Here is a 26,743-nt window from a genome sequence, read left to right as displayed (position 1 = left end):
TCTTTGCAATGATTTGGCTTTGATTGATGATTGCTGGGTGGTTGTTTTTTTCCTCCTGCACATGCCCATGTCTGTGCCCATCATCAAGGAGAGGTCTCCATTCGCCAGCAGTTTGCACCCCGTGCTTGGTTGGCTCTGCTTTAAGGCTGCAGATGCCAGAACTGGGGCGTGCACACAATGGGCCATTGTCCTTTTGTAGTGTGTGCTGATGGGCTGGCAGCACAGCCTGGGGGGTGTGTATGTGTACATGTGATTGTGTATATGGTGTGTATGTGGTGTGTATGTGTGCATGTGATTGTGTATATGGTGTGTATGTGTGCATGTGATCATGTACATGGTGTGTATGTGATTGTGTACATGGTGTGTATGTGTGCATGTGATTGTGTATATAGTGTGTATGTGTGCATATGATTGTGTACATGGTGTGTACATGGTATGTGTGCATGTGATTGTGTATATGGTGTGTATGTGTGCATGTGACCATGTACATGGTATGTGTGCATGTGATCATGTACATGGTTTGTATGTGTGCATGGGATCGTGTACATGCCATGTATGTGTGCATGTGATCATGTACATGCCGTGTATGTGATCATGTACACGCCATGTATGTGTGCATGTGATCATGTACATGCCGTGTATGTGTGCATGTGATCATGTACATGACATGTATGTGTACATGTGATGATGTACATGCCGTGTATGTGTGCATGTGATCATGTACATGCCGTGTATGTGTACATGTGATGATGTACATGACATGTATGTGCGCATGTGATCATGTACACGCCATGTATCTGTGCACGCAACCCCCCCCCGCGCCAACCGCGTTCCCGCGCGCGCGCTCCCCTCCCTCCCTCCCCCTCCCATTGGCTGCTCGCTCCGCCATGTGGGCGTTTCGCGGAATTGCGTCGTCCAATGAGAAGGGGGCGTGTCCCCGCGGGCGCGCGGGCGCGCTGCCATTGGCGCCGTTGTGCTTTGTGTGCGCGGAGCAGCCCGGGCCGCCGCTGGCGCCGCGTCGGACGGACCGGCGGGGAGGGAGGCGGGCCGGGCCGAGCCGAACCGGGCCGGGCCGAGCCTCCATCGCCCCACGAAGGCCGCAGCATGGTCCTGGTGCACGTCGGATACCTGGTGCTGCCCGTCTTCGGCTCCGTGCGCAACAGAGGTACCGCGTCGTTGCGCCGCTGAGCGCGGGTTCGCGTTACCTTGGGCCGCCACCCGCTCGGTGTTTGTTGTTGTTGTTGTTGTTGTTGGGGGTGGTGGTGGTGATATGGGGGGGGTGGGGAGCCAGCACGGCCGAGCAGCTACAGGGAGATGTGTGTGTGTTCGTGTGGGGTTTATAGGCAGCCCACAACGAGCCCCTGTCCCACAGCACATCCCGATATGGGGCATCCCACCCCACCCCCTTCCTTCATTTCCACCCGGGATACCCCGCTTGTATCGCTCCAGCTTGCGCTTCGGTAGTTCCATTCCCACCCCCCCCAACCAACCAACCAACCAACCAATCCCCCTTTTATTTTTATGTTTTTTGTTGGTTTTTTTTTTGTTGGTTTTTCACCTCCCCACCCCACCTCCTCCGCCCCCCACCCCCCCCCACCCCGCGTAGTGTAGCTGGTACCAGCCGTGTCTGTGCCATCCGTGTAGCTGAGGGCATCGCTCTGTAAATCCCTGCCGAGTGGGCGCCTTCTGCTGCAGCTGGGGATGGGGGGTGGGATAAGGTAGGGAGGGGGTAGGGGGGGAGAAAGACCTTAATGATATATTGGGGGAAAAAAAGAAAAAAATCATCAAAAAAAATATATACCCAAAAAAGAGTGGGGAGAGGGGATGCTAAGATTGATCGCAATTGACAAATTACCCCCCTCCCACCCCCAAAATTAAAGGGGAAATAAAAAGGAATTGATCAATGGGCCCCACGCCCCCCCACCCCACCCCGAGCGGCACAATGGCTTTCCATTAAACAGGGATAACATTATTTTCTGCTGTGCTGAATTTACTTCCTGTTCTTATTTTGTGGGTAATTTTTTCTTGTACCGAATATCCTTTGGTTGTGTATCTCCACCTTTTTTCTTGTACTAAAACTAAAGCATGGTCTGTATTTTTTTACATTACCTATAGTTTCTGATGTAAAATCTCTCTGTAGAGACATACCCTGCTGAAATGTAATGTGCTGTAGCCTATACATCTGCTCAGTGTACGCTGCTTTTGTTCTGTTGCCCTTCCATAGCATGGTGGGCCTTGCCTTTTTGTATTGTGTGCATGATGACATTGTTACACACGATTCCACTAATACTAATATACGATCTCTCAATAAAGAAACTAGTTTTCCTATATTAACCTAGTGTGCTTTTTCTATTGCTGTTTTCCCATTTATTGTCGTATCCTGCTGTTTAGATTTTTTCCTTGCTTTCCACCCCCCACCCCCACCCCCCCACCCCATTGTGAGGTTGGAGTGAGTGGATCTTCCCCTAGTGCAGATATGGGGGTTTTAACATAAATACAGCTATATATCCCCCTTCCTACCCCCATCCCATTGGCATCAGTCTGTCTGTACATGCTCCCACACCATGCACGGTCCATAGCTTGCCGATGCAGAATCCTCTTGTCAATCTAAATGACAAAAAAAAAAGAGTGCATAAATCCCAGCCCTCCATTTCTTTAATCAGAGATATTTAATGAAGGGGGGATGGCTTGCTTATTTTTAGTCGCATTACACATTCCTCACCTGAGTGCTACCGAAAGGAGAGGGATGACTCTTGGGGTGGGAGGGGGGAGCGGGGGGGAGAGAGTCATTTTTAACTCTGATTAACAAGAGGTAAAAAGGACCTGGAAGATAATTTAAGATACCCCATAACCTTCTCTTTTAGGAGCATGTGCATCGAGTGCCCTGCCCACCATCTGCTGCCAGGCAGGAGCTGCAGTGCTTGGTCCCAGTGACTGGCACCCTATAAATATCCCCCCAGTGATCACAGCCATAAACCCACCCCAGGTCCTCGTGCTGTGGCTGTGTTATCCTATGGGCAGCCCCCAGGTCCGTTATCTTTCCCCATAGTCAGAACGTGGGCTTGGGGGGAAGTTGCTGGCAGCTTTAAGATACCAAAGCATAGAGATGCACCCACAGATAATTGTGGTTAGCAGGCAGTTCGGCTGCAAAGTAGTGGTCACCCCACCAGACCATGTTCCCCAAAGCCCTATAAATAAACCCTTTTGGCTATAGGGTGATGTGTGGATGCTATGGCACAGCTCCCGACTGCAGGAGAGGGGCTGGGGGTAGCATTCTGTTCCCAAGGGCAGCCACAGGGATGGCTATTATTTAAGGCAGATCTCAGCCTTTCCGAGCATCCCACTGCTGTAACAGCAAGGAAAACCCCTTTCCACCATCCCTAGAAAGCCATACAATAGTGTTCCCGTGCGCCCGCCCTGCTTCCCATAGCATCCCTCCAGGAGATGCATCATTTCACAAGGCCGTGCCTTTTCCACCTTCCCTCCTGGCTTTACCCTCAGTTCTCGTTTCGTTCCGTTGACAATTTCCTTCTCCATACTTTCTTTTTTATCCGTGTATCTCGATGCCTGTTTGGCCATCCTGTCCCCCCCCACCCCCACCTTGTATGAGCAACAACGGGCTCCCCTGCTCCCCTGGATGTAGTGTATGCTGTGGCCCCTTTGTTCTCGCTCCATCTTCGCCCCAGGCCAACGCTGGGCTCCGTGTGTGACACATGTATCCCTTACACACCCTTAAGGAGGAGGGAGGCTGTGCTTCTCGCTTTGCATGAAGGGAGAAATGCATGCCTGTTGGGGCTGATCATTTTATGATGTGACTTTTTATTTATTATTATTATTTTTAATTATAATTATTTTTCACTCGACCCCCTCCATCCCACATGAGATGAAGCTTTTTTTTTTTTTTAAACTTTTATTGTTTTGTGACAAAAAATGAACCCCCCCCCCCCTTCCCCTGCCCATTCCACCCTTCTCCCCCCCAACTTCACCCTGAAACCCCAACACCACTCAACCCAGCTCCCCACACAACCCTATGGGAGCAGTGGGTTCACCCTGAGGTTCCCGTGCACTCTGAGGATACCTCGGTGATGTAAGAATACAGAAAGCTGCTGGGTTAATGGCAACTCATCCTGGGCAATTTATCATCCAACATCGTATTTTTGACCTGTCTTGTTAGAAACACATTGCTACGAGAGGAAACATCCCTCCAACCCCCCCCTCCTTCCCAACTCCACCTCCCAGCATTATTAGTCAGTAACCAGCGGGCTTTCATGGCTCATAATCCATCAAACGCATCCGCACGTTAATGGCTTAAATTCCTTTGACACTCACAAAGGCACCTGTACAAAGGAAACCATCCTCCTTCATTTTAGCATCCACGGGTGGAGAAAGCCTGGGAGAAACCCCATGCTGTTGGGCAGGGAGGCACGGGGGTCATTTCCAGCCCATGGTTGCTCCGAATGACCTCTTTCTCCCAACAGGAAGAAGGATAATCTCAAACATGGGCAGAACCGGCTCTGAAATGGGTTTATATAAAGGGTTATATAAAGGTCTTAAACACAGGAATTCCAGCGCTGTGTTGTCGAATGGGACCCAGCCCCATCTGTCTTCGTGCTGGGGTCTCACAGGGGGGGTTTGGGCTGTGGTCACCATTTCCATCATGGTTACGGAAGGGAGAAATGAATCACAGTGGTGTTCTGTTCTTCCTTACTCCTGTTGGTTGGGGGGAGCAAGCAGCAAAGCCTAACGAGTGTTGGACCAGACCATGAGTCCATCAGGACCCTATGGAGGTGTGTTATTAAAGAAGTGATGAGTTCGTGTCCCAAGTGCAAATGGGGGCAGGGACAGTGGGATGGGGGGATTCACACAATCCCTCCTGGGGGCTGCTGGGGGAGGGCAATGAGGCTGAGGGGAGACCTGGTAGCCTACAGCCCCTCATGGCCCTACAGCCTCTCATGACCCTACAGCCCCTCATGGCCCTACAGCCCCTCATGGCCCTACAGCCCCACATGGCCCTACAGCCCCTCATGGCCCTACAGCCCCTCATGGCCCCACAGCTCATCATAACCCTACAGCCCCACATACCCTTACAGCTCCCCATGTCTCTACAGCCCCCTGTAGCCCTTCAGCCCCTTGTGACCCTACAGCCACACCACTGCAGCAGAGGGGGGAGCAGGCTCTCTTCTAGGGCCCACCTTCATCTGGAGAACAGCTCTTTAAAGGAGGGAATGGGTCTTTTAGGGGTGCAGTACTGGGAGTGGAGATAAGAAGATACTGGAAATAAAAGGGTGTGGGGAACTTCAGAAGATCTCGCACTGTATCTTGTTAATCTTCAGTATCTGTTATCTCTCACGGCAGAGTTGGCTTTGTAGCTGGGGAAATCGTGGTTATTACTAAACATTGTCACTCTGGGTAACATCCTGTTTTGGGTACGTTTACAAAACTCACAGCTCACAAATTCAACACATAAAGCATCACTTTCCCTCCCGTTAAACAGTGGTCTCTAAAAAAGCTTCAGAACATCACTTTTGGGCTTAACGTCCCTGCAACAACGAGGAGTTTAAGGCAACGGAGTGATTTAGGAAGGAGCAGTGCTTTGAAGTGGCTTTGAAGCACAGCAGATGCATGGGGCTGGTGGAAGGGACCTGCCAGTGCCAGCTCTGGGCAGTGAGAGCTGCACTGACACCCACTGAAGAAAGCTTTTTCTCCTTTTCTGGGTTCAGTTTGGGTTGGTGTGCAGTGTGGCTGGGCAGGGGGTGACAGTTCCCCTTGCTGTCCACACAGAACCCAATGGGAGACCCCAGTTTATCTGTTGGTTGGTCTTATCTTACCCCAGAGCAGCCAAGATTCAGTGAAATCAGACTCATTTCTGCCCTGAACCCCCTTTGCTTAACCCTTTCTGCTCCTCCTCCTCCTTAGTTTTGCAGTCTCCAGGACCTTTTGTCACCCATTTTCCTGCCTGCTGGTCCTTTGCATTTCACATCTTCAGCAGTAGCTGGGTTGCACTGCTGGGCTATACATACAATGCAACCCTCTTGGTAAGTGTCCTTAATCACAATTGTTTTCTTTCCTTTCCTTTAAACATTCCTGCAGGGAAGCTTCATGCTCATGGCTCGTAGCTCCTGAATGAAGGTTATTGCTTTGGTTCAGGTGAATAAGCTAAGCAGGGTTAGGAGCAAAGATGGAAGCAGTGAAGACACAGTTATGGGGAGAGGCACCGAGGGGCACGTTGGGGCTTTGGGCTCCATCCTTTCAAAGTGATTATATACCAGCAGGGAGGTTCATATGAGGTTTCTGAATCTCTGAGAAGGACCTAGCTGCCTCCATGAGCAACTGAAGAAATACAACTTCTCATGCCCTGTCATGATGGCCCCCAAAATGAGGGACACCAGGGTGGGTTGGGGCCACGGGATGCACAAAATGCTGATGCCTGCAGGAAGAAATCTCCCCTCTGAAAGAAAAGCAGGAGATGATGAGGTTGACCACCTCCTTCCTGGAAGTGGCTCTTTGAGGCGTGGGTGTGTGGGGAGGTCTGGGTACCCCTGTACATAAATATACCACCCCAAAAGAAAAGGTAAAATCTGTCATTTCCATGAGATGAGAGCATCTTCCCTGACAAGGAGCATCTGCCCCGTGATGACTGCATCACCAGTAGACCTCTATCTGGAAGGGGCTGCTGACGTTTTCACGCAGATGCACCATTGATTTGATGAGCTTGGCCATCTGTTTTGATTTTCAGATGTTTTGGGGGTTTTTGTTTTTCTTTTTTGACAAACATCTCTCTTTCTTTCACCTATCTGAAGCCGGGGATTTTCTTCTCTGCTTTGAAGAAACTGATTTGAAGAGTCCAGGAAGCCCACTGAGCAGGAGCCCTGCAGCCTAGCCAAAGCCTCCTTTGAATCTGATTGCTCCTGGGAATGCCTCAGGGTGGTATTTTTGGAGACTATCAGCTTTGATGGTGCTTTTAGCCAGTGCTGTTTTTCCTCAGAGGGCTCAGGTGATGCTCTGTAGCCATTATTGTTGATCTCTTCCACCTCCATAAATGAGTTTTTAAAGGGCATCCAACAGCACAGTGCCCTGGGCACCCACTGTGTGTTGGGATCCTCAGAGGGAAGGTGCCATTGGGAAACTGCCTTCCCAACCAATGTGCCCTCCTCAGTTGTGTCTCTGGGCTTCTTTATCTGCCTTCTGGTCTAAAGTTACTTAGTTATTGTATGGTTTTAATGATCCTTATCAGCATGTTTTCAATCTAGAGTGACATTTTGTTGTCCAATTGGAGGAAAGGAGCCCAGACTTTATAAACCTCAGGCAGTGTCTGAAGGTTCTGGGATGCCAATGATCCAGGAGAGGTGTCCATCAAGTCTGGTACTTTCTACATTCTCCAGGCAGCAAATAGCACATCTCTAAAGTGCCTGGCAGGAAGAGAGCTGTAAATCCCGTGCAGATTACCACATTTCTTGTTGTTGTTGCTAAATCCACACTTCTCTTTCTTCTTGCGTGGCCTTTAATATTAATATCTTAATTTCATTTATAAATTCAGTTATCAGCTTTCATTAGTCATCCCATTAATGATCCCCGGCAAGAAATTTGTCATTTGACGTCAAAAGACAGATTAAAGGACTTCTGGAGCCTTGGGAAATGGCTTCATTCTGCACCAGAATTATAGCGGTTGGCATATGAGGCTAATACTATGTATAATTTGCATCCGATGCTCAAGGGATGAGTGATTATTTTATATATTTAGCAGAAAACAAGAGCCATTTCTTAGTCGTGAATGGCTCTACATTTCCCTCAAACTGTGTGGTATTATGAATCATTGGTCTATAAGCATCATGTTGCCAATGAACCTGGTTCCACGTTACCACAATGGTAAGCCCCAGAGCTTCAGATTTACTGCTGGAATGGCTAATTGAAATTAAGCTCCCTCAATACATGATCTCCCATCATATTCTCACCAAATTGGAAAAATATGAATTTGACGGGTGGACTGTTTGATGGACAAGTCTTTTGCATGTAATTCTATGAGAACAATCCCAGGTGGAAGAAGTGCTGAGTTTGCAGTGACCCACAGCTCATCACCCCATTTCAAGGCTTACAGACTGTTTCTCTCAGCCCTCGCTGACCTAAAAATGAAACATCTGCATTAACAGGAGATAATGGTATATTGTGTGCCAAGCTCAGGGAAGAGCCTGGATGATACAGCCTTGTAATGAACCCATTTTGGGGGTGCAGACTGGCATTCACCATTTGGCATTTTGGTTACAGGCACGTAGATCTGGCTTGGGTGGGAAAAGACAGCATGGGTCAGACTGGGTGGACAGGAGGTGGCTGAAGGTTGGGGGATGTGGGTTGAGAGCTCCTCAGCATCCCATCTGCAAGGGATGAAGGGTGACCCGACAGCCCAGGGCACGCGTCTCTTTTCTGCGTTGCTTGGAGCCAGGGCTATTTGAAAACAGATATATCTGGTTTTGATTATGATGATTGTTTTCTGGTCCACTGGCTGAAAACTTATTTTCCTGACTTCATATTGTTTTTGAGTTTTTCAGCAAAATGAGGGGGAAAAAAAGGCTTTTAAATGGTTCATTTGAACTGAGATGAAATAGGCCACAGCCCCAGAAGTGAATGCTATCTTACAGCAAGGAATAAAACAGCACCAACTGGAAGCAGAGAATAAAATCATTGCATCACAATCTTTCAGTCGTTCTTTCTCACACAGAACCATTTCATCTCGCTGCAATTTTCCTCATGTCAGAGAAATGGGTTCAGTATTCATTACTCACTTGGAAAGCATGAAATGATCTGGGATGGACTGCCCCAGTCCCCTGTGCCCCCATACTGTGAAATCCTGTCGTTACGTTGGCTTTTGCAGGAATCATACGTATTTAATCATCAGAAAGAGCTTTAAAATCCCGTGGTGCCATCCAGGTTCTTCTTTTGTAGGGTGCAGAAGTGTGCTGGGTCTGGGGAGGATAATATTGCCAGGAGGCTGTTATGACCTTAGAAAAATGGGACGTGGACCATGGGAAGGAGGCAAAGTGAATCATGCTGGGAGACACAGGCTTAAACCCATCTGCAGACACAGCTGCTGCTCTTTTGCAAATGCTGTTAACGAGGTTGGTCCCAGGTCTTAGAGCCAGTGGTGGTCACTGCCATTGATTAGTGCAGGGAGCTGGATGAGGTAGGCTGGAAGACAAATCAGCATCATCAAAGCTCACATCTTCTCACATTCAAGCTCTCATACGACAGACAAGTCCTCCTAGCCTGCGCTGCTGTTGGTATTTCTCTCTCTTGACTGCTTCACCCCCACTTCTCCCCTCTCTCACTGTGTTATTTAAAAACATGTGCTACACTTTTCCCTGTGGATGCAGTGGGTTTTTCCAAACTGCTCCTTCCTCATACTCATTCTCTGCCTCAGAGACCAAAGTCTTGCCCAGGGCTGGTGCTGTCTCTGGATCTCAGACATCTGAGATGCTTGAGCACTCAGATCCAATACGTGTATTGGTGGAGGGGAGGGTAAGGCACTGCTGTCAGTGGGATTTTGTGTCCAGAAGATGGGAGCTGAAGGGATGAAGAGGTTGTGCCTTTAGAGGCTGAAGAATGAGCCTCCATCCTGTGCCCTGGGGGTAGCTGTTATTGGTGCTGCAATAACTGATGCTGGGAATGCAATTATGGGACTGCTCACGTAACTGGGTGTACCACCCAGCTTTAAAGCATGGGCATGTTGGTCGTTTAGCTCCTGGAAAATACTGCTTTTAGGAGAGAGGAGTTGGCAAATGCTTTCTTATAAAACACCTGTGAATAAGTGTTTCTGGTGGCTCTTCTCTCCCCCACCTCCTGGTTTTGGTGCACTGGCACAGCCAGTCACAGCTTTCTGGTCATGATGGGAACAGGGATGTAATGAGGGCTATTAAACAAGAAAAGTAGGGAAGGAAATGCTTTACAGAAACCCATCAGCAATATTCCTTGGTTAGGAAGTGACATTCCTAGGTGGGGGATGTAACATCCAGGCTATTGTGAGAGCCAAGGGGTCTCAAATTGGAGTTGGGTCCCTCCTGCTAGCAAGGGCTGGGCAGGGGGGGATGGTATTGTGGAGGAGGGATGTACCAGGGCACCCAACAACTAACCCCACTTGGAGCAGACGCCACTGAGGAGGACTCTGGGGAGTCCTCTTTGAATACAGCCTGTTAAAGGTAAGTTCAATAGAGCAGAGTCAGCCAAAAGGCTCCTCTCCAGCCAGTGGATAGATCCAGCTTCAGGTTGATTTCTTTTCTCTTTTTTTTTCCCCTTCTTTCCTTTTCCAATGCAAAGAACAAGTCTGTTTCTAGTGCTGCCACACGAAGCATGCATTTTCACATCACACCAGGGAGCTGGAGTTTTGAGAAAGCCACCAAATATAATGAGATTTGTGGTTTATAAAGCTGGGGGGGGGGGGGGATAAAAGCCTAGAACACAACAGTAACATAAAAGTGCAAATTGTTTGCCAAGGTCCAGACATTAGAAAGCTAAAGAAAAGGTGCTTTGTTCTTTGTAGAATCATAGAATGCCTTAACTTGGAAGGGGCTTTAAAGTCCATCCAGTTCCAGACCCTGCTGTGGGCTGGTTGCTACCCACCAGCTCAGGCTGCCCAGGGCCCCATCCATGGCCTTGGGCATCTCTGGGGATGGGGCATCCACAGGTCTCTGGCAACCAGTGCCAGGAACCCACCACCCTCATAGTAAAGAATTTCTTTCTAGTATCTAACCTAAATCTCTCTTCTTTTTCCTTAAAACAATTCCCCTTTGTCCTGCACTATCAAGCAGTGTAAAACATCACTCTCCTCCCTGTTTATATGTTCCCTTCAAGTACTGGAAGGTCAATGAGGTCTCCCCAGAGCCTTCTCCAAGCTGAAAAAGCCCAGATCCCTCAAGCCTGTCTTCAAAAGAGAGGTGCTCCAGACCTTTGAGCATCTTCATGGCCTCCCCTGGGCCAGCTCCAGCAGCTCCAGATCCTCCTTGTACAGGGGCCCCAGACCTGGATACAGTGCTCTAGATGGGGCCTGATGAGGGCAGAGCAAATGGGGCACTCAAAAGCATCTCTGCCCAAGCTGCATTCATAACACAAGGGCATCTGTGGTTCTAAAACCATTTGTGGGTTAATGCTGGTGGGGGATTACCCCACTGTTCTGCTATCCAAATCACAGCGAGCAGGATTCCATACACTCCATTAAGGCAGAGCAGTAAATGGCCTGAACCAAGGGGCCTTGGGAGGAGGTTTTCCACCCATGCAGCTTGTGTTGTTACACTAAAAAAGAATAACTCTCCCACTGCAGAACGTCAAAAATCAAGCTTTGTGTGTGAGGGAACTCAAGGCTAGGGAACATCCTGCAGGCTCATCTCTGAGTAGATGCTTGTGAATCTGCCAGATCCTGAGTGACTTCTGAACCAGCTGATGGCTTCTAATGGGGCTCTGTTTGATTTGCTTGGTCAAAGCACTTCTTCTAAACGGAGGAACTGGATCGTATGCTTTGTAGTCTATCTTTCTTAAAAAAAAAAAAACCACACCAAAACAACTCAAGGGAGATTTTAGAAAGGCAGTGTGCAGCTCAGCTGGTGTCCTAGAGACGCCAGGCTTTAATTAACATAAACTTAAAAGTTCACATCCCAACTTTAATTCCTTTTTGTTTGTTACTGGAAGCTCTGCGGTGTCAACAGGGTTTGTGGCTCGAACAGATGGTATTTTTCCCCAGACATGGGTTGAATCTTTATAATTGCTGCTTTTCTTTCTTCTACTTGATTTCTACCAGAACCGCTAACCAGTGTGCATTACATGGGTTAGCATTACTTCAGCTCAGTCAGAAGGCTCTTAGATTCAGCAGTGAGCACTGTGAAAAAAAAAAAACACAACAGCTTATAATCTATTTCTGCCTTCTATGAAGGTTCAGGTATGCTCTGAACTGGTGGCATAAATGAAAACAGCGCGCCCACTTCTATGCACCTACTACTATTTTTAATCCATTATGTGAGTAAAATCTGCACTCTTTGTGATGCTGAAGTGCTTTGCCCTGTACTCTGTGCATTCACAACACACCCACTGCAGCTGTGCAAGAGGAGATTCTTGTTGGTGCTTACAGAGCTGTAATGCAGAGGCACATATCCGGCTGCCCCGTTTTACTGCTGTGAGTGCTTTCTGCATTTTCTAGAGCATCTTTCACTGGCTAATAGAATTGCAGAGTGATTTGGATAGGAAGGGATGTCTGGAGGTCTCCAGCCAAGCCTCATGATAAGAGCAGGGTGGCTCAGGATCTTACCTAACCAATACTGGGATATATCCAAGGATGGAGATGACAGCACCATGGTGGTGCCTGCTCAGGTCAGCAGTCCAGAGGGCATATGGCTCCTAGAGATAGCTGGACAGCGTGTAGGTGGAGAGCTCTCTCAAAGCACAACAATTAAGTATACAATAGAAAAACAATAGTCTCCCCCCAGCCCATCTCTCATAGGCTAAACCCAAAATCTTTCTTCTCCCAGTTATAAAACTTAGCTTTGGACACTTCTAATTTGCACAAGTTTCCCTCTCAAACCAGGGGCGTTGCATGGGGAGGAAGATCCACTTCCATGGCCACAGCGGTCAGATGCCTTTTTCTTCAGAATGTAATTGTTACTAGAAACAAAACAGCTGAGATTTTGAATGGAAAACAAGAACGCCGGTTCTTTTTTAGTGATGTAGACTTCTCTCTAACACATGGTCTTAACATTATTTTGTTTTAACCCAAGGTCACCCCCCTTGCCACCCACTGCAAGAGTGGGAAGGGTGACTCAGGCCGCATCTTTTACATGATATCTGCTTAAAGATAATGAGCTGGGGAAAACCCGACTGCCATCAGTAACAACATGACATCCTGATCTAGCTGCTCTGATCAATAGGTTTGCTTTCCTCCCATAGCTGATAGATGTTGAATTTTTGAGTCCGATGCCTACATTCTGCAGTGCCAGCTGATGCAGAGCCATGGAGCCTTGTGGCCACGTCTCAATAGCAGGAGATTTGTCGAAGTAAATCAGATCTGGGGGCCACTGAGAGGGAATTAATGTGAAATGCCTTAATGTTAGTTTAGCAGTCACTTTAATAGGCATAACTACACTATTAAGCTGATTTCCCTACATTTAACTCGTATTTGTACTCAAGTGGAATAAATGTTTTGCTTTAGGAAGAATGAATTTTACAGAGTAAGAGAGCTATTGTAAACATCCCAAATGCTTTGGCAATGACAGCATGACAGCTTAAATCCTGCAACCCAGACTTTCTATGCTGTTGTGCCACAGTCCCTGTTCCCTTCCCCAGCACCTCTCCTTCCTCACCCTGGCCAAAATGTCTCTGAAATGCTGGGCATTAAACAGGCACGAGGTATCACAAGTGGCTAGAATTTTCACCTTGCTTCAATGGAGCAAGTCCTAACTTCAGCCCAGAGTAAGTCAGCTTCTCCTCCAAGCTGTTTTTGCATTATGTGTTGAAGAACATCCTTACCTCAAGTCCCGGCTGGGGCTTTGATAAATAAAGGCTGTACAAGAAGGTGCCACTTGAACTGGCCCTGGCTGCACCCTCAGGTTTGGATTAATTGTGCTAAAGAGTAGGAAAAGGGTTTTCTGACTTTTTTCTTTTTAATAGCAGACCCTCCTTTGCCCATGGGTGACAGTAGTTACACCACTCTGTAATAGAAGCAGGGAGAGAAACTGCTGGTTGGAGCCATGCCGTGAAAGGATGAGGAGGTGACATCTCCTTGCCATGCATCCTCTGGCTCCCATGAGCTGCATCCCAGCTGTGTGCAGAGCCCAGTGGGGTCCCTGTGTCGATACCCAGATGGAGAATGGCACCTAATGGGACTGACTGGGGTGGAGTTATCCAGTCCCAAAATATATGAGCCTAGCAACAGCGGGGATCTCGAAACATCCTCAAATCCTCTGTGCCCTCTTTGTGGCAAGCAGGAATATAGAAGCAGGCTAGAAATCCTTGATCTTTGCTCACAAGACGAATGACAGAGATCGAGACAGAACAACGTTGCTGAAATCTGTTTCTTGCTTTTTCTTTTTGTGTGCGTGTGTCTTGTGTTTTCCTTTACTTTTCCTCTCTTGGCTCTTTCTTTCAGTCGAGGCTCATGCTGATTTGTCACAGGTCAGGAAAAGCGAAACCTCGATTTGTAGAAGATGAATGGACTTTTAAAATCAATGGTGTGGTCCAGGTGTCAGCGGGGTGCCAATCGCTGCTTGCTGGTGCTGCCCAGTCCCTGGGCTGGTGTCATTAAGAGACATGGGCAGCATTCATTACACAGAGGCTGAATCTTGCCACTCGTTAATGGAACCGAGCTGCCTGACCTTAATGTGTGACTGATATTTAATTTGAAGCTTCTGTGAATGCCAGCAAGCTGTAATGGAAACAAAACTGACCCAGCAATGCAAAGCCTTTGCCCTGAGAAGACAGCAAAATATATTAAATCTAGCAATTAGTACAGATACTCAGGGCTTAGAGGTCACATGTGGGGCTAGAAAAGTCTGTCTTTTCCACTTCTTGTTAGGCTTCTGTGCGCTGCAGGAAGGAGAGTGGCGTGGTCTGATAGCACTGAACTGGTGGGGTATTTTGTGATGTCTCAGTCCCATAGCCATCGCCATCACTCTCCTGGTCTCCTTTTCTTCTCAAAGATGCACAGGCTCTGTGTCCTGAAATCCCTGCTCAGTGCACCCATTGCTCCATTGGGCTCCTCCTTGCTTGACTCAGCACTGTGTTATCTGCAGCAACTGTGCTCCTGTAGTTCCTACCTGGCCTTGGGGACAGTCACACGCTAAAATCCAGCTGGGTGCTCAGTGTAAATGTTGTCTTCCATCATCCCTGGTGCTCTGTTATTGTGTGTGCCCCATTGGAAAGTACAGGCTGATTTTGGGAGCTTGTACTGATTTGAGATGCTCCTGATTGCAAGGATGTCATGCAAAAGGAGCTCCCAAGACTGGGCTGCTGAAGGAGAAAGCACAGCTGGAGAATATGTTCAGCATCCCAGCTAATTGGCAGGAAAAGTGCAGACAAAGATGTCTCTCTGGAGCAAGGAGGAAGTTCTGGGCAGGCACAGTGCTACCTAAAGGGAGCTACAACTTCCCAAATGCTTTTTGAACATCCAGGGTTGACACTGTAGACGGTGCTCTAATGAAGTTTGGCTGCTACTAATAGGAAATCACCCCTGCTGTTCTTCTTTGGCAGGCATGGTAACACATCAGTCAGGTTGGAATACCCATAAAGCAAACATGGGTGATGTAGAACACCTTGACCAAAGGGATAAAGTGGTTTTGGACTCCAGTGAATCACCAATAGGCAAAGAGGAAGGGATCTGAATACAAGTGACCTGTGACTTTACAAGCAATTTTTTGTGCTGTCTACTACTAAGCACATGAAGCTGAGAGGTCATGGTAATATCAAGCAGGAGGTGGTGTGCTGTACTGCAAGTCCATGCGTTAGTCCATCCTCTCTGAAAGGCCAAGAGTTGTAAAGGCTCTGAGCTCTTCTTGTCATGTGCTCAAACTCATGGTGTTTAAAAATGGCACAAACCCCTTTTGTCAGAAAGAGAGACAGCTTCAGAAGCAGCAAATTCAAGGGTGAAGGATGTGAAAATGAATCAGAGAGGTTCTAGAATCTGGAAGCCAAAGGGGACCTCTAGATCTTGTGGCCAGGAGTAATTAATTTGGTATTTTGCCGAGCATCGTCATCCCAGTTTAATCAGCAGCTGCAAAGCAGAGTGTTGTCCATCTGCCAGCTGATGGATGGACTGCCATTATCAAAGATGAATTTCTGGGGGTGGAGGAAAGATTGAGCCAGTCCAATATTGTATTAACTGCTTGTCTAGATCTGCAGTGAGGTGGCAGCAGTCAGTCCTGTTGGGATCTGCAATATGGTTGGATCTTCGTGGCCATTTTGGGATATCCACCATGTACAGAAGCAGATCCAGTGGTGGTTTGAAAACCTGCTCTCTGAAAGGCTTCATCTTGCCTAAATGTTGCCAGTGCAGGAACTGTATTGATTCTCAGCTGGGAAAATCAGAGTGAAAGCATCAGTTGAATGGAGGTGTAGAATCTTGTGGAAGGAGTTCATCAGGGCTTCAGGTGTCTCACCGAGGTCACCAACATTCTCCAATAGCACAGTGCTAATCAATCACACAAGTTCCATAGCTCTTGTGCTGGCACGGATGGCTGTTGTAATTGGGCTCAGCAATTCTCTTCCAGTCTAATTTCTGGTGTCCAACAATGGGATCTTCTACCACCTCTGGAGGTCCAACGCTGGGATTTTAGAGAGCTGCTGAACGTCACACCAATTAAAACCATGAGAAGTCTGTATGATACCTTACAAACATGAAAATAGCCATCTGAGTGGGAAAAATAACACCTCGTATGTGGTGGGTAATGACTGGTCCCAAAAATACATGAGTGGATACTCTGGATTAAGTTAAAAATTGTCCTTCCTGCTGACAGGAGCTCAGCAGTGATGCAGAAAGCCCAGGGAATATTCTGACACTGCAGCATCCTTCCTTCCTCCCTGCTGACAGCTCACCCACTCCACTCATCGCCTCTATCAGTATTTATGGGACACTTAACCCTCCCTATAAAACACAATTTACGGGTGAGTCTATAACCTGAGCAAGCTGCTCAAATGCAATGAGACCAAACAACTCTGCCTTTTATTACTTCGCCGCTGTAAGAGCAGCACCTGTGGCCCCCGGAGCTGAATTCACTCTCAATCCTTGTTTTGTTTTTCAAAAGCTTTGGAAAACAAGATAACAGTGTCTACCTGGTGCTGCTAACAGGCTTCTCCAAGGGAGTGAGCTGTGTGCCCCCATCCCTGCTGTGCCTGCTGTTGCTCTGAATGGCAGCATGTACGTCTCTGAGGTGGATGTAATAAAACAACATCCACGTGACAGAGGAAGAATGTTTCTGTCTGAGCAGGCTTAGCAAAACCACTGTCAGGAATGGTTAAAATCATAACGAGAGGTCAGCCGGGGTGCCAGGCAGGCAGTGTGTTCCTATGCCGTGCAATAGGATGAAGCAGTTCTTTAAAATAAAGTGGTACAGGGAGTTGAACTACCTGCCATGACCTTAGAAACCTGCCCTTATAGGGGACGTGAGGTCACTCAGTTTTCCTTGCTGCCTTCTGGGAAGCTCCTTTTTCTCTCTTGGGCATTCTCCATCTCACAAAGAGCCCACTGCATGCCATAAAGACTGGGGCAGGCAGGAATTCTGAAACCAGTATCCTATGCAATGGTGCCCATTTTAGCTCTCTCTGACCTCTTGAGGTGGCAAAGCTCTTTTACCATCCTTGGGTTATGCTCGGTTTATTCTTGTGTCTTGTACGAGCAAGGGAAGACTCTGTTATGGCCATAGGTACCTCCAAGACGTTCCTGTCCCTCCTGGGGACTGCATGTAGGCAGTGGGACCTTCTGGGGTAAGGATGAGCCACCAGCCTTGCCCCCAGATAGAAAAATCCTGGTGCCTCTTACATTAAGTCTGCTGGGATGTAGGGGTGGTCACAGCATGGGAAGTCTCCAGGCACAGTATTGGGTCAAAAGCTCAGATCTGAGGTGGTGGAACGCTATTGTGTGGGAAATTTCCAACCATGAAAGGTTACTTTCAGTCCTTCCTCCTGTTGAAAATAATATGGCTCTGAGGAGCCAGTAGGTAGATCCTTACCCCAGGGAGAGGTCAGAACCTGCAGAAGCAGCATTCCTAGTTGAACATCTGCACAACCTTCCTCAGGCCATGCTGCATTATCCTGACCCAGCACTTACTTCCCCCACCAGCACAGCTTTCCCATATACCCAGAAAAAAACACCCCAACCCTACAGAGAAGGAAGTTTTCAGATAATAATATCCCACTGGGGACCTTCTGACATCTGCAGCTGACCTACTGTGAAAATCCAGCTGAGACAGATGTTTGAAGCCTGCTCAGAGCCTTGGGGTGAAGGCTTGGAGCATCCCTGGCTTTTTGGCCACCAGAAAGTAGCTGGCTGTGGTAGAGAATGCAGCAGATGCGTGATGGAAACCCCAGCCAGGGTTGGTGAGAACATACAGGGCTTCAGTAACTGGAAAAGTGAGATGTCACAGGGATGCAATTAAAACAGCAATCCTTCCTCAAAATGTTACCAACATCGATTAAAAGGCCTGGGGAGTTTTGTGTTTTGGCTCTTTCTGAGCATCAGGATTGATGTGCCAGAGATCGAAACATCCTGTGCTGTAATCACCCCTGGAAATCTCAGCTGGGTGAAGAGCACAGCGCCATGCAAAGGGCATCGATCCTGTTACAGAGGTGGTATTAAAAAGGAGAGGGCTATGAGAAATGGCCCTGCAGGTTGTGCACATCTGACATAAAAACAACCCACCCTTCTTCAGCATACACTGCTCTTCCAAAATTACCTGAAGATAGGGGAAAAAAAAGGAAGAATCTCCAAACATTTTTCTTTTCCCATTTTACATTCTTAAGCTGTGGGGAAAAAAACACCATCCCTTGTCACCCCTCTCTTCTTGGTACTCCTCCACCCATCTCTGGCACCAACAGAAGGGGCTAGCTGCTCCCAGCATGCTTTTTCCTGGATGGATAACTCTACATCTACCCTCATAAAACAGGTATTTCTTGCTGTCTGGGTAGAATTTTCCATTCTGTCTTATTACAACAGGTCTTAGCAGCACTAACTCATGCCAGGACTGCACGCGGAAATGTAAAGCAAGAGCTATTTCTGCCTTGAGAAACTGATGTTTTACTTGTTCTTTAAACACAGTTCCATTTCCTGGAGTGAGACATACCTCTGAAGTTCAGGATGTTAGGTTTAAAAGGCAGCGGGCTGCCAGGATCTCAGATTTTAGCTCTTAGGCACGGAGATATAAAAAGGGGAATTGCCAGTACATGGCAGGGCAGGGACTCAGGTTTCCCCAGCCCTGAGTTCAGGTCAGCTCAGTATCTCTTGTCTTTATCAGGATGGGACCACAGCTCTGACTGCTGCAGTGGTGCAAACTGGAATGGGCGTAATCCCTCCAACCCACACGTTATGATGCTCTGACTTGCAAAGACCTCTAGGTTAATGGGGGGTGGGATGCTGTAGGATCAGAACATGAGCTCATGAGATCTCTCAGTGGGTTCTGTTTCTGGGGCTGATTTGCTGGAGAAGCCATCAAAGAAAAATAGGCTGGATAAGAAAATGTTCCCATCCATCCTGATGTTTGGGTTCCAGAGCGAAATGTTCCCCACATCACTGCTGTTTGCTGTGGGGCCATGCGGGGTGGGATCAGCCACCTCCGGGCAGCGAAAACATTTCAGTTACCCAGCTGGTAATTGAAGCCCCATTTGAAACACAGAAGAGAATAAAACAAACAAAAAGAAAACAATAATGCATGCATGCAAAATGTGGACAGACAGCATCGGCAGCACCAAAATGGGCTGGTCCCACACTGAGGTGCTGCTAAATGAAATCCAGCAGCTCAGAGCATTGGCTCTTCCCATTAACACCGTCTCCAGAGGAAGGTGAAGGTTGCATTTGGCTTTCAAACCAACTGGATAACCAAAATAAAACAGAGACGTTACAGCCCCCTACCCTTAGCTCACCTTCTCCCCTTCTTTCATTGCACCCAAATGCAGTGATGAAGTGAAACCAGGATCTTAGGAGAAAGAAATCTCTTCCAGCACGTTTTGACTCTTTTTTTTTTTTTGGGGGGGGGGGGGGGGGGGTTGATGATCTGTAAAGCATTCATACACCCTCAAATGCCAAGCATTAGAATAAAGCTATAATTAAAACCTAGTGTGAAGTACAAAAGCAAAAGGATGACTTAAAGTGTAGCAACACTGCCAAAGTGTTTTTCCTTTCTCCTCCGAAAACATCGCTGAATTCAACACGTTCCTGTGAAACAGCATCTTCCCTAAAACCCTTTTTCACTCCCCCCAACCACCAAAGACTGTGGAAAAGGAAATAATGGAAAGTGTGTCCTGTGAAGGACCCAGGCTGTATCTCATCACCCATCTCACTGTGTCTCACTGCTCAGCATCATTTCACTGCTTCTTTTTGTCCTTGGTGGAAATGTGCTAAGAAATGCTGGCTGTCAGCAGTTTTCTGAATGCTGAGCCTGGTCTCTGGAAGGAGACTTTTTTTGGGTACCCCAGGTCTGCAGGTGGAGTGGGTAGGGCAGGAGGTGATCCATGGGGCACTGGTCATCTTGGAAGCTCAGGAGAGCAATGATGGGAGCTGTGGGTGCATGCAGGAGTGTCTGTCAATGACAAGAGCTGTGCTTTGCTATGCCAGCACATTGGTCCAGAGAGGTGGGATGCAATAAGGGATGTTGCATGGCAGTTGTCATCAACCCATTAAAACAGCAGTGAGGAGCATCTCCTCTCAGCCCCTTTCCCTTTTATCCATTGCAGCCCTTTTCAACTAAAAAGATGGAGGAAAGCAACACAGGGATCCCCAAATCCTAGTGTTCCCACACAGAGTCCAACCATACTCCACCAACCACATGGACCATCCTTTTGCCTACAGCAGTGGCTGAAGCCTGACTCGGTCCCTGGCTAAGCCCATTAGTAGGACCAAGACTCTACTTATCTATCCCTAATGTTCACCAGAGCTGGTGCTGAGGTTTGCAGCTCTCTGCACAGCACTAGACACGTAGGATGGCTGCCTGCACCCTGAGCTGGGTTGGAGCTGGCTGCCTATTATTTTTGGCACAGCTTTTCCCATTTGCTAAACGAAATGACAAAGCTGTTGGCGAAGGTGCTGAAAATGGGACGGATTCCTTCCAATCTGATAAATCCTTCTCCAATTCTTTCATCCTCCTCCTCCTCCTCTGTCCTCCCTTCCCTGATCTCCTCTCTGTGTGGTTTGTTGTCCTACAACAGCAGGGAGGTGACATGATATCTCCGTCTGTGCAAGCCCACTCCATTTTTATGCAGCAGAATGCTCTGTGGGATCAGTCTGGCAGTTTTATTATTATTATTATTATTATTATTATTATTATTATTATTATTATTATTATTATTATTATTATTATTATTATATTACTTCAGATGCGCTGTGAATTCAGCCATTTTAATAAGGATATATGCACCATATATATATGCACCTATATATATATATATATATATATATATATATTTCATGGGACTAACACATGATGGATGGTGTGAACTCACAGCGCTAGGCAATCTGTGGCTTGTCTGTAAATGTGATGTGAGCCCCTGTGGCTATGTGAACCCAGAGCTGCTCCCATGATTTCCTGTCCGTGTTATCTGTATTTCTATATTTCAAACATGGGGACTGATGCTAATGTGCAATTGAGTCGCTTTCAGTGGGGGGACTTGAATAGAGACCCATGGGCACATCTAGAGAAGGTGCCTGGTGTGTGGTGATGCTATTCTAAGCCTGGTCTGGTTTGGGGGCTTTATCTGCCTTCCCAGGGCAGGAGAAGGGCTGTAATCAGCCCCAAATGGCTGCGACAGTGTGTCTCCAGCCCCCAGCTCAGCAGATTGCAAAGGGCAAAGCTTCCATTTGTCAGTGAGTGAAGCCAGGAGCTGCCATCCTCCTCCGCACCACACTGGGATGGGGATGTATAAATAGCCCCAGCATCTCCAGCCCCATGCACACTCACACACCGGCTCCTAATGCCTCAGTGAGCAGGGCCAGGTTGCTTTACCCAGGGGGAAAAATTCACAAGCATCACAGGCAGCTTAACAGCATCAGACAGATTTTGTTTTCCTTGCAAACGTGGCTGCGCTCCCCGGGCTGCAGCTGTCTGCTCGAGATGCCCATCTCCAGCTAGCTGCAGGCCTGATCCTGCCTCCCCAAGGAGCAGCCCGACCGCTCCAAAAGTGTTCCTGCCACGAGGAGAGGGAGAGGAGATGGTTGTTCTTTCTGGGGTTTTGATTTTAGAAAGCCTGTGGTATCCTCCGCTCCATCTCCAGGATGGGTAAGTGTTTAATAAGCACACTCATCCCAGCGTTGAAATACTGAGTAAATCCAAATGTGCTTATGCACAGTCAAATCCTGCCTGATGCCAAAGGGATCCCCAGTGACAGAAGTAGCCAGTAGCAGATCAGTGTATTTCTGAGATTCAGTGTCACCTACCAACCTGAAAATATATACCAGCCTGCCTCATTTGCAGTGTTTCACCTAAAGGAATTCAGAGCGTATCCTTCAATGGAGAAAGGCCCAGGCTGCTTCAAATAGCGTTTGGAAACAATAAATATAACTGAAGAACTTAGGAAAAAAATAAATAGTTTTGGAAGAATGAAAGAAGCTGTGAGGAGATGATGAATTTCCAACAACAGATTTATCACTCCTAAATTTCAGAATGTAGTCTGTAACACCGTCCTCATATTGAGCTGTTCCCAAATAGCTGTTAAATGATGCACATGGTCAACAGAGGTGAACGAGGAACTAATAGAAGAGGAAAATAAAACAAATGTTATTCATCCCCTTTTTTGAGTGTGATGCAACACTGCCCAGAGTCAGAGGGGTTGGAACTAAAGGATCTTTGAGGTCCCTTCCAACCCAAGCCATTCTATGATTCTACAGTTCTATATAATTCGTACAATTCTATGATGTTGAATCATACTTTGGGGTAGGTCATCAAAACCCCCCCTCAAGAGTTGGCCAACTCCTCTTCCTACAAGGTCAAAGCATACAGATGGAGAAGGATAATCCTGATGTAGGGTGAGGACCAAAACTCTGGAGCACATTGTGTTAAGGAAATGGTCTTTGCCTTGCAGAACAGCACTGTCTTCCTGAAATCACCACCAGGGCAGGCAATGGGGAATGAGGCTCATAGGGATGCCGTTAGGAACTTGATAAACACAGATTCTGACTCCACCATCTTTGATGTAGAAAAGTCCTTGAAGCTTAGCTGAGAAATGAAAATGTCATCCCTGCCATTGCCATGGAGAGTAGAAACAAAACATGGAGTGAGGTATCTGGACTGACTTTGAGTCAATGATTGTTCTCTGTTGTCACAGACATTATGTCCAGATGGAAAAAAAATATATATAAAATATGTATATATTAAATTCACAAATCACATTTTCTTGAAGCATTTTATAAGCAGTGTCTATAAAACAGTGTCTTCTGTCTCCAGTGTCAGAAGGTGACAGTGCATTGCATTGCCCTTGCGTATAAAAGATCAACATGTAGAAAAAAGTCTCCAACAAGACACTTTGCTGCTAGATATGATGAGCTGGACAGGGTAAACTTGATAATAGACAGTATGGGTATGAAATATTATGTTTTTCATGGTTTATTGGTCTGCCAAAGCTTTCTGGGGTCCATCAGTTCTATGTTTGGCAAGGACTGGCTCTGTTGTGCAAGCTGCCTCGGTTATGCCAGCTGTATGATTAGATGACAGCTAATAAGCACAGATTTGCTGAAATATTCTCCATTTGATAGCCTTGCTATCAAGATCCTCATCAGCAGTTGGATTAGCTGTGGGAAATGAGCAGCTACAACACAGGGTAGTGGGTTATGTAAATTGGTGGAGGTTATTTAGTCCTCTGGTCTGGGTCAAATCTTGATAGTGTTTTATATATGGTGTTAGAGACTCATCATTGAACCAGCCCACACAAGAATAATTACTAAAAAACAGTGAAGTGTATGGACTGGTGCCTAAAACAAGTGCCTAACTGTCCATATAACACTTCACCACCCCAAAAAAATATCCATTCTCTCCCTAGAAACACTGTTAGACTTTTATGTTCTATTGGCTATGCATGGGCCATGCAATCCTTCCTACACAAACATCAGAAACAAGGCTTGAACTTTATGGACGTCAGGGTATGACCGAGTCCTTTGACAGAGCTGTCCTGGCATGGGAGTAAGAAATATCAGGTCAAAGCTCTGATAGCATGATCTGCCTACCCTACGTCCTCTGGGTCACGATGTCTCCAGCATTAAAAATCCTACAGATATTTTGTTAAAGCAGACTGAGGTCTTCCAGAACATAACAAAAAGCCAAAAATCCTTGGTAAGCTGCCACCAAGCATCAAGAGAAGAGAGAAACGCAGAGGATGAGAGTCTAGTTTGTTTGGTTTTTTTTTATGTGCTGCAGAATTTGCCTCAGTAAAGTGGGGGAAATGTTACTCAGCTCTATTGCCTTGTGTTGTCTTAAGCCAGTTTTGCCTGACACCATAGAAGAAAACACAGGCTGTCCTTTTTGAGTGAGCAGTGGGATTCACACTTTGACCTGCTCTTGCGCCTTTTCTTCAGGCCCTGTGAAGAGCTGCTTTCCATTGGGAAGACCCATGGCCATTACATGTTGAGCCATTCACCATGAGCTGCTCTGTGAGCAAACACAGGAGTCACCTCACTTTGGCTGCAGCATTGCTCAGCTTTAGCAACATGCCAGCAAAGTGCAGGTCCAAATTTCATTATTCATCCTTTACCTGGGAACTGGAGCCTGCCCTCAGGCAGCAAATGTAACCTGCTGTACTGGGGGCACCCAGGCATCTCCTGAGCTTAGTTTTGTAGCTCTGTCACTGAGGAATATTGGGTCTGATTGCACCTCCTCCACTTTTAATTAATAAGACAGTTGAGTCATGCACTTATCTGACAACATGAGAAATTATCAACTTAAGAAGCCCTGTTGCTGGTGACAGACACATTTGTTACCTGTTGCCTCTCTCAGAGGGTCATTGCAAAGAATTAGTTTTTTATTTAAGAGATGTTGTGTACGATTACTTATACACCGTTTTGCAAACTAGATTTGCTAGATCCTCTCATTGTTTCTTTTTCTGACATCTGGCTTTCTTTGTACACCTTCTGCTCCCATAAGGATGTGAATAGCAAGTGCTTGGGGCTCCCTGAGCTCCGGTGCTGGATGGAATGGAGATGGTAGCAGAAGGGGTTCGAGCTGGGGGAGGCATCATGTGCACATCTGGGATGGCAGTCAGTGTCTCATGGTGCAGTTACTACTTGAAATGTTGAGCCATTTCCAGTGATTGCAACAATTATGTGTTTTTTTAGGAAGATGAGTTGTCCAAATGAGAGCATATAAAGGCAGGTGTCTTGTCCTGGGACTGATCCTCAGCAAGGAGGCATCTATTAAGGACAGCCTCTCTCAAGTCCCATTTTTCAGCACTGAACTGCCTCTCTGCTTAGTTTAAGAGCCAAATTTTTGCCACAATGCCTGGCAGTATTCCGGGAATATAGAAATGAACGTGCTGGGTAGGGCCATAGGCTCATCCAAGCAAAGATCTTTGGGGAGATGAAAGCCAGTGCCAGATGTTTGCAAAAAGCCTCCAGTGTGGATATCTTTCACACCTCATTTCACCGTCATCCCCACCAGTCTCATGGCTGATCTCAGAGCAGCTCATGTTGTGCTTTCCACAGCCAATCTCCACCAGCTGGAAAGGGCCTCAGCAAAAAAAGCACAACCACAGCCATGGCTCTCAGGGGTGGGAAGGGTCCCTCCCATGTCTTGCAATCAGAAGAAGACAGAGATTATTTCTGTGCCTTTTTAGACAGGCAAAGAAATACCTTGAGTTGCACGGAAAGTCAGCAACCTTTGTAAACTTCTCTGAGCCGATGACAGAAACAAATTTTAGACAACACTTCTTTTTTTGCTGCTCTGAAACACTGAGCCTTTTGTTCCTCTTCTCATCAAGGCAGACAAACCCAAACAAGCTGAATCAGTTCCCATCAGTACACAATTCGCTTTGAAGCCAAAATCAGCTTTGAACCCAATCCCATGTTTTGATTCTGATGTGTTTTGGAGGAAAAAAAGTCAAAATCAACTTTTGTTTTCTGTGTAACCAGGGTTAGCTGACCTGTTCTTCCTCCCCCTGCCAAAAGGCAGAGGAGACAAACATCTGTGTGCCCAATTCCAGCTCTGGATGGGCAACCAGGTGCCCTTAACCTCGCCGTCCCCGGTGATGGCCGTGCTCTTCTCTTCCAGGTGCTCCATTTCAAAGGTCTCAGCATCCCCATGCTACCTCCTGCCGACACTTCCACCTGGGTCCCCAGCCTCAGCTCTCCGCTGACTTCACCCTGCCTCACGCAGTGCAGCCCCAGCCAGGGCTGACCCCACACATGGCCCCCGCACACCAGCATAGCGGTCCCCTGCACCAATCCTTGGCCCCAGTGCCAGCCCTGCCCTTCCAAGATGTGGCTGGACCATCCTTCCTACCTCAGGCGCTACACCAGCAATACCTCCTCCAGCAGCAGCTCCTTGAGGCCCAGCACCGCCGGCTCATGCCCCATCCCAGGTAAGGGGTCTTATGTTTACCAAATGTGGTCTGAAGTGTATGAAATTGTAGGTTTACAGAATGTTTTGCGTTGCAAAGGGCCTTAAAGGACATCTAGATCCATCACTAGACCAAATGCCAAGGGTCCCATTTAACCTGGCCTTGAGAACCCAAGGGATGGAGCATCCACATCTTTTCTGTGATGCTGGGAAGCTGTCAGGGTCACTCCAGCAAAACCCTGGCAGAACTTCCTAGTAACATTGGGTTCTTTTCATAAGATCACCCACAGTGATCACCTTGATGTTGCTTTGAACCTATCCTGCACCTCAGAGAAAGCAGCAGACTGCGTGAGTAAGCCATCTTTTCATAGCTGCTGCTTCAAAACCACATAAGAAATGGCATCCACTCATCCCGATGGGTTTTCACTTGACGAGCTCACTCCTCTGGATCCATGCTCTGTGAAGAGAGGCAATGCAGGGAGGGAATGAAGGCATCGATTTGGAGCACTTTCAATCAAGAAAAGCAGCCTTGGTTC

At 47.3% G+C, this 26,743-nt stretch overlaps 1 protein-coding gene across 1 annotated transcript in view; it reads left to right on the top strand.

Moving 5' to 3' along the window:
- The first annotated feature begins 949 nt into the window (after positions 1–949).
- Positions 950–26,743, top strand: part of RNF165 (ring finger protein 165) — a 36,820-nt gene continuing 11,026 nt past the window's right edge. Inside the window, exons 1-2 of the mRNA XM_015848228.2 lie at positions 950–1,165; positions 25,920–26,229. Of these exons, the coding sequence (XP_015703714.1) occupies positions 1,105–1,165; positions 25,920–26,229 (371 nt within the window). The 5' untranslated portion in view covers positions 950–1,104. The remainder of the gene's footprint in view (positions 1,166–25,919; positions 26,230–26,743) is intronic.

This window comes from Coturnix japonica, chromosome Z (assembly GCF_001577835.2).
Source record: "Coturnix japonica isolate 7356 chromosome Z, Coturnix japonica 2.1, whole genome shotgun sequence".
NCBI classification, from domain to species: Eukaryota; Metazoa; Chordata; class Aves; order Galliformes; family Phasianidae; genus Coturnix; species Coturnix japonica.
Note: the sequence above shows the minus strand (reverse complement) of the source record. Positions and strands in the feature narration are given on the sequence as shown.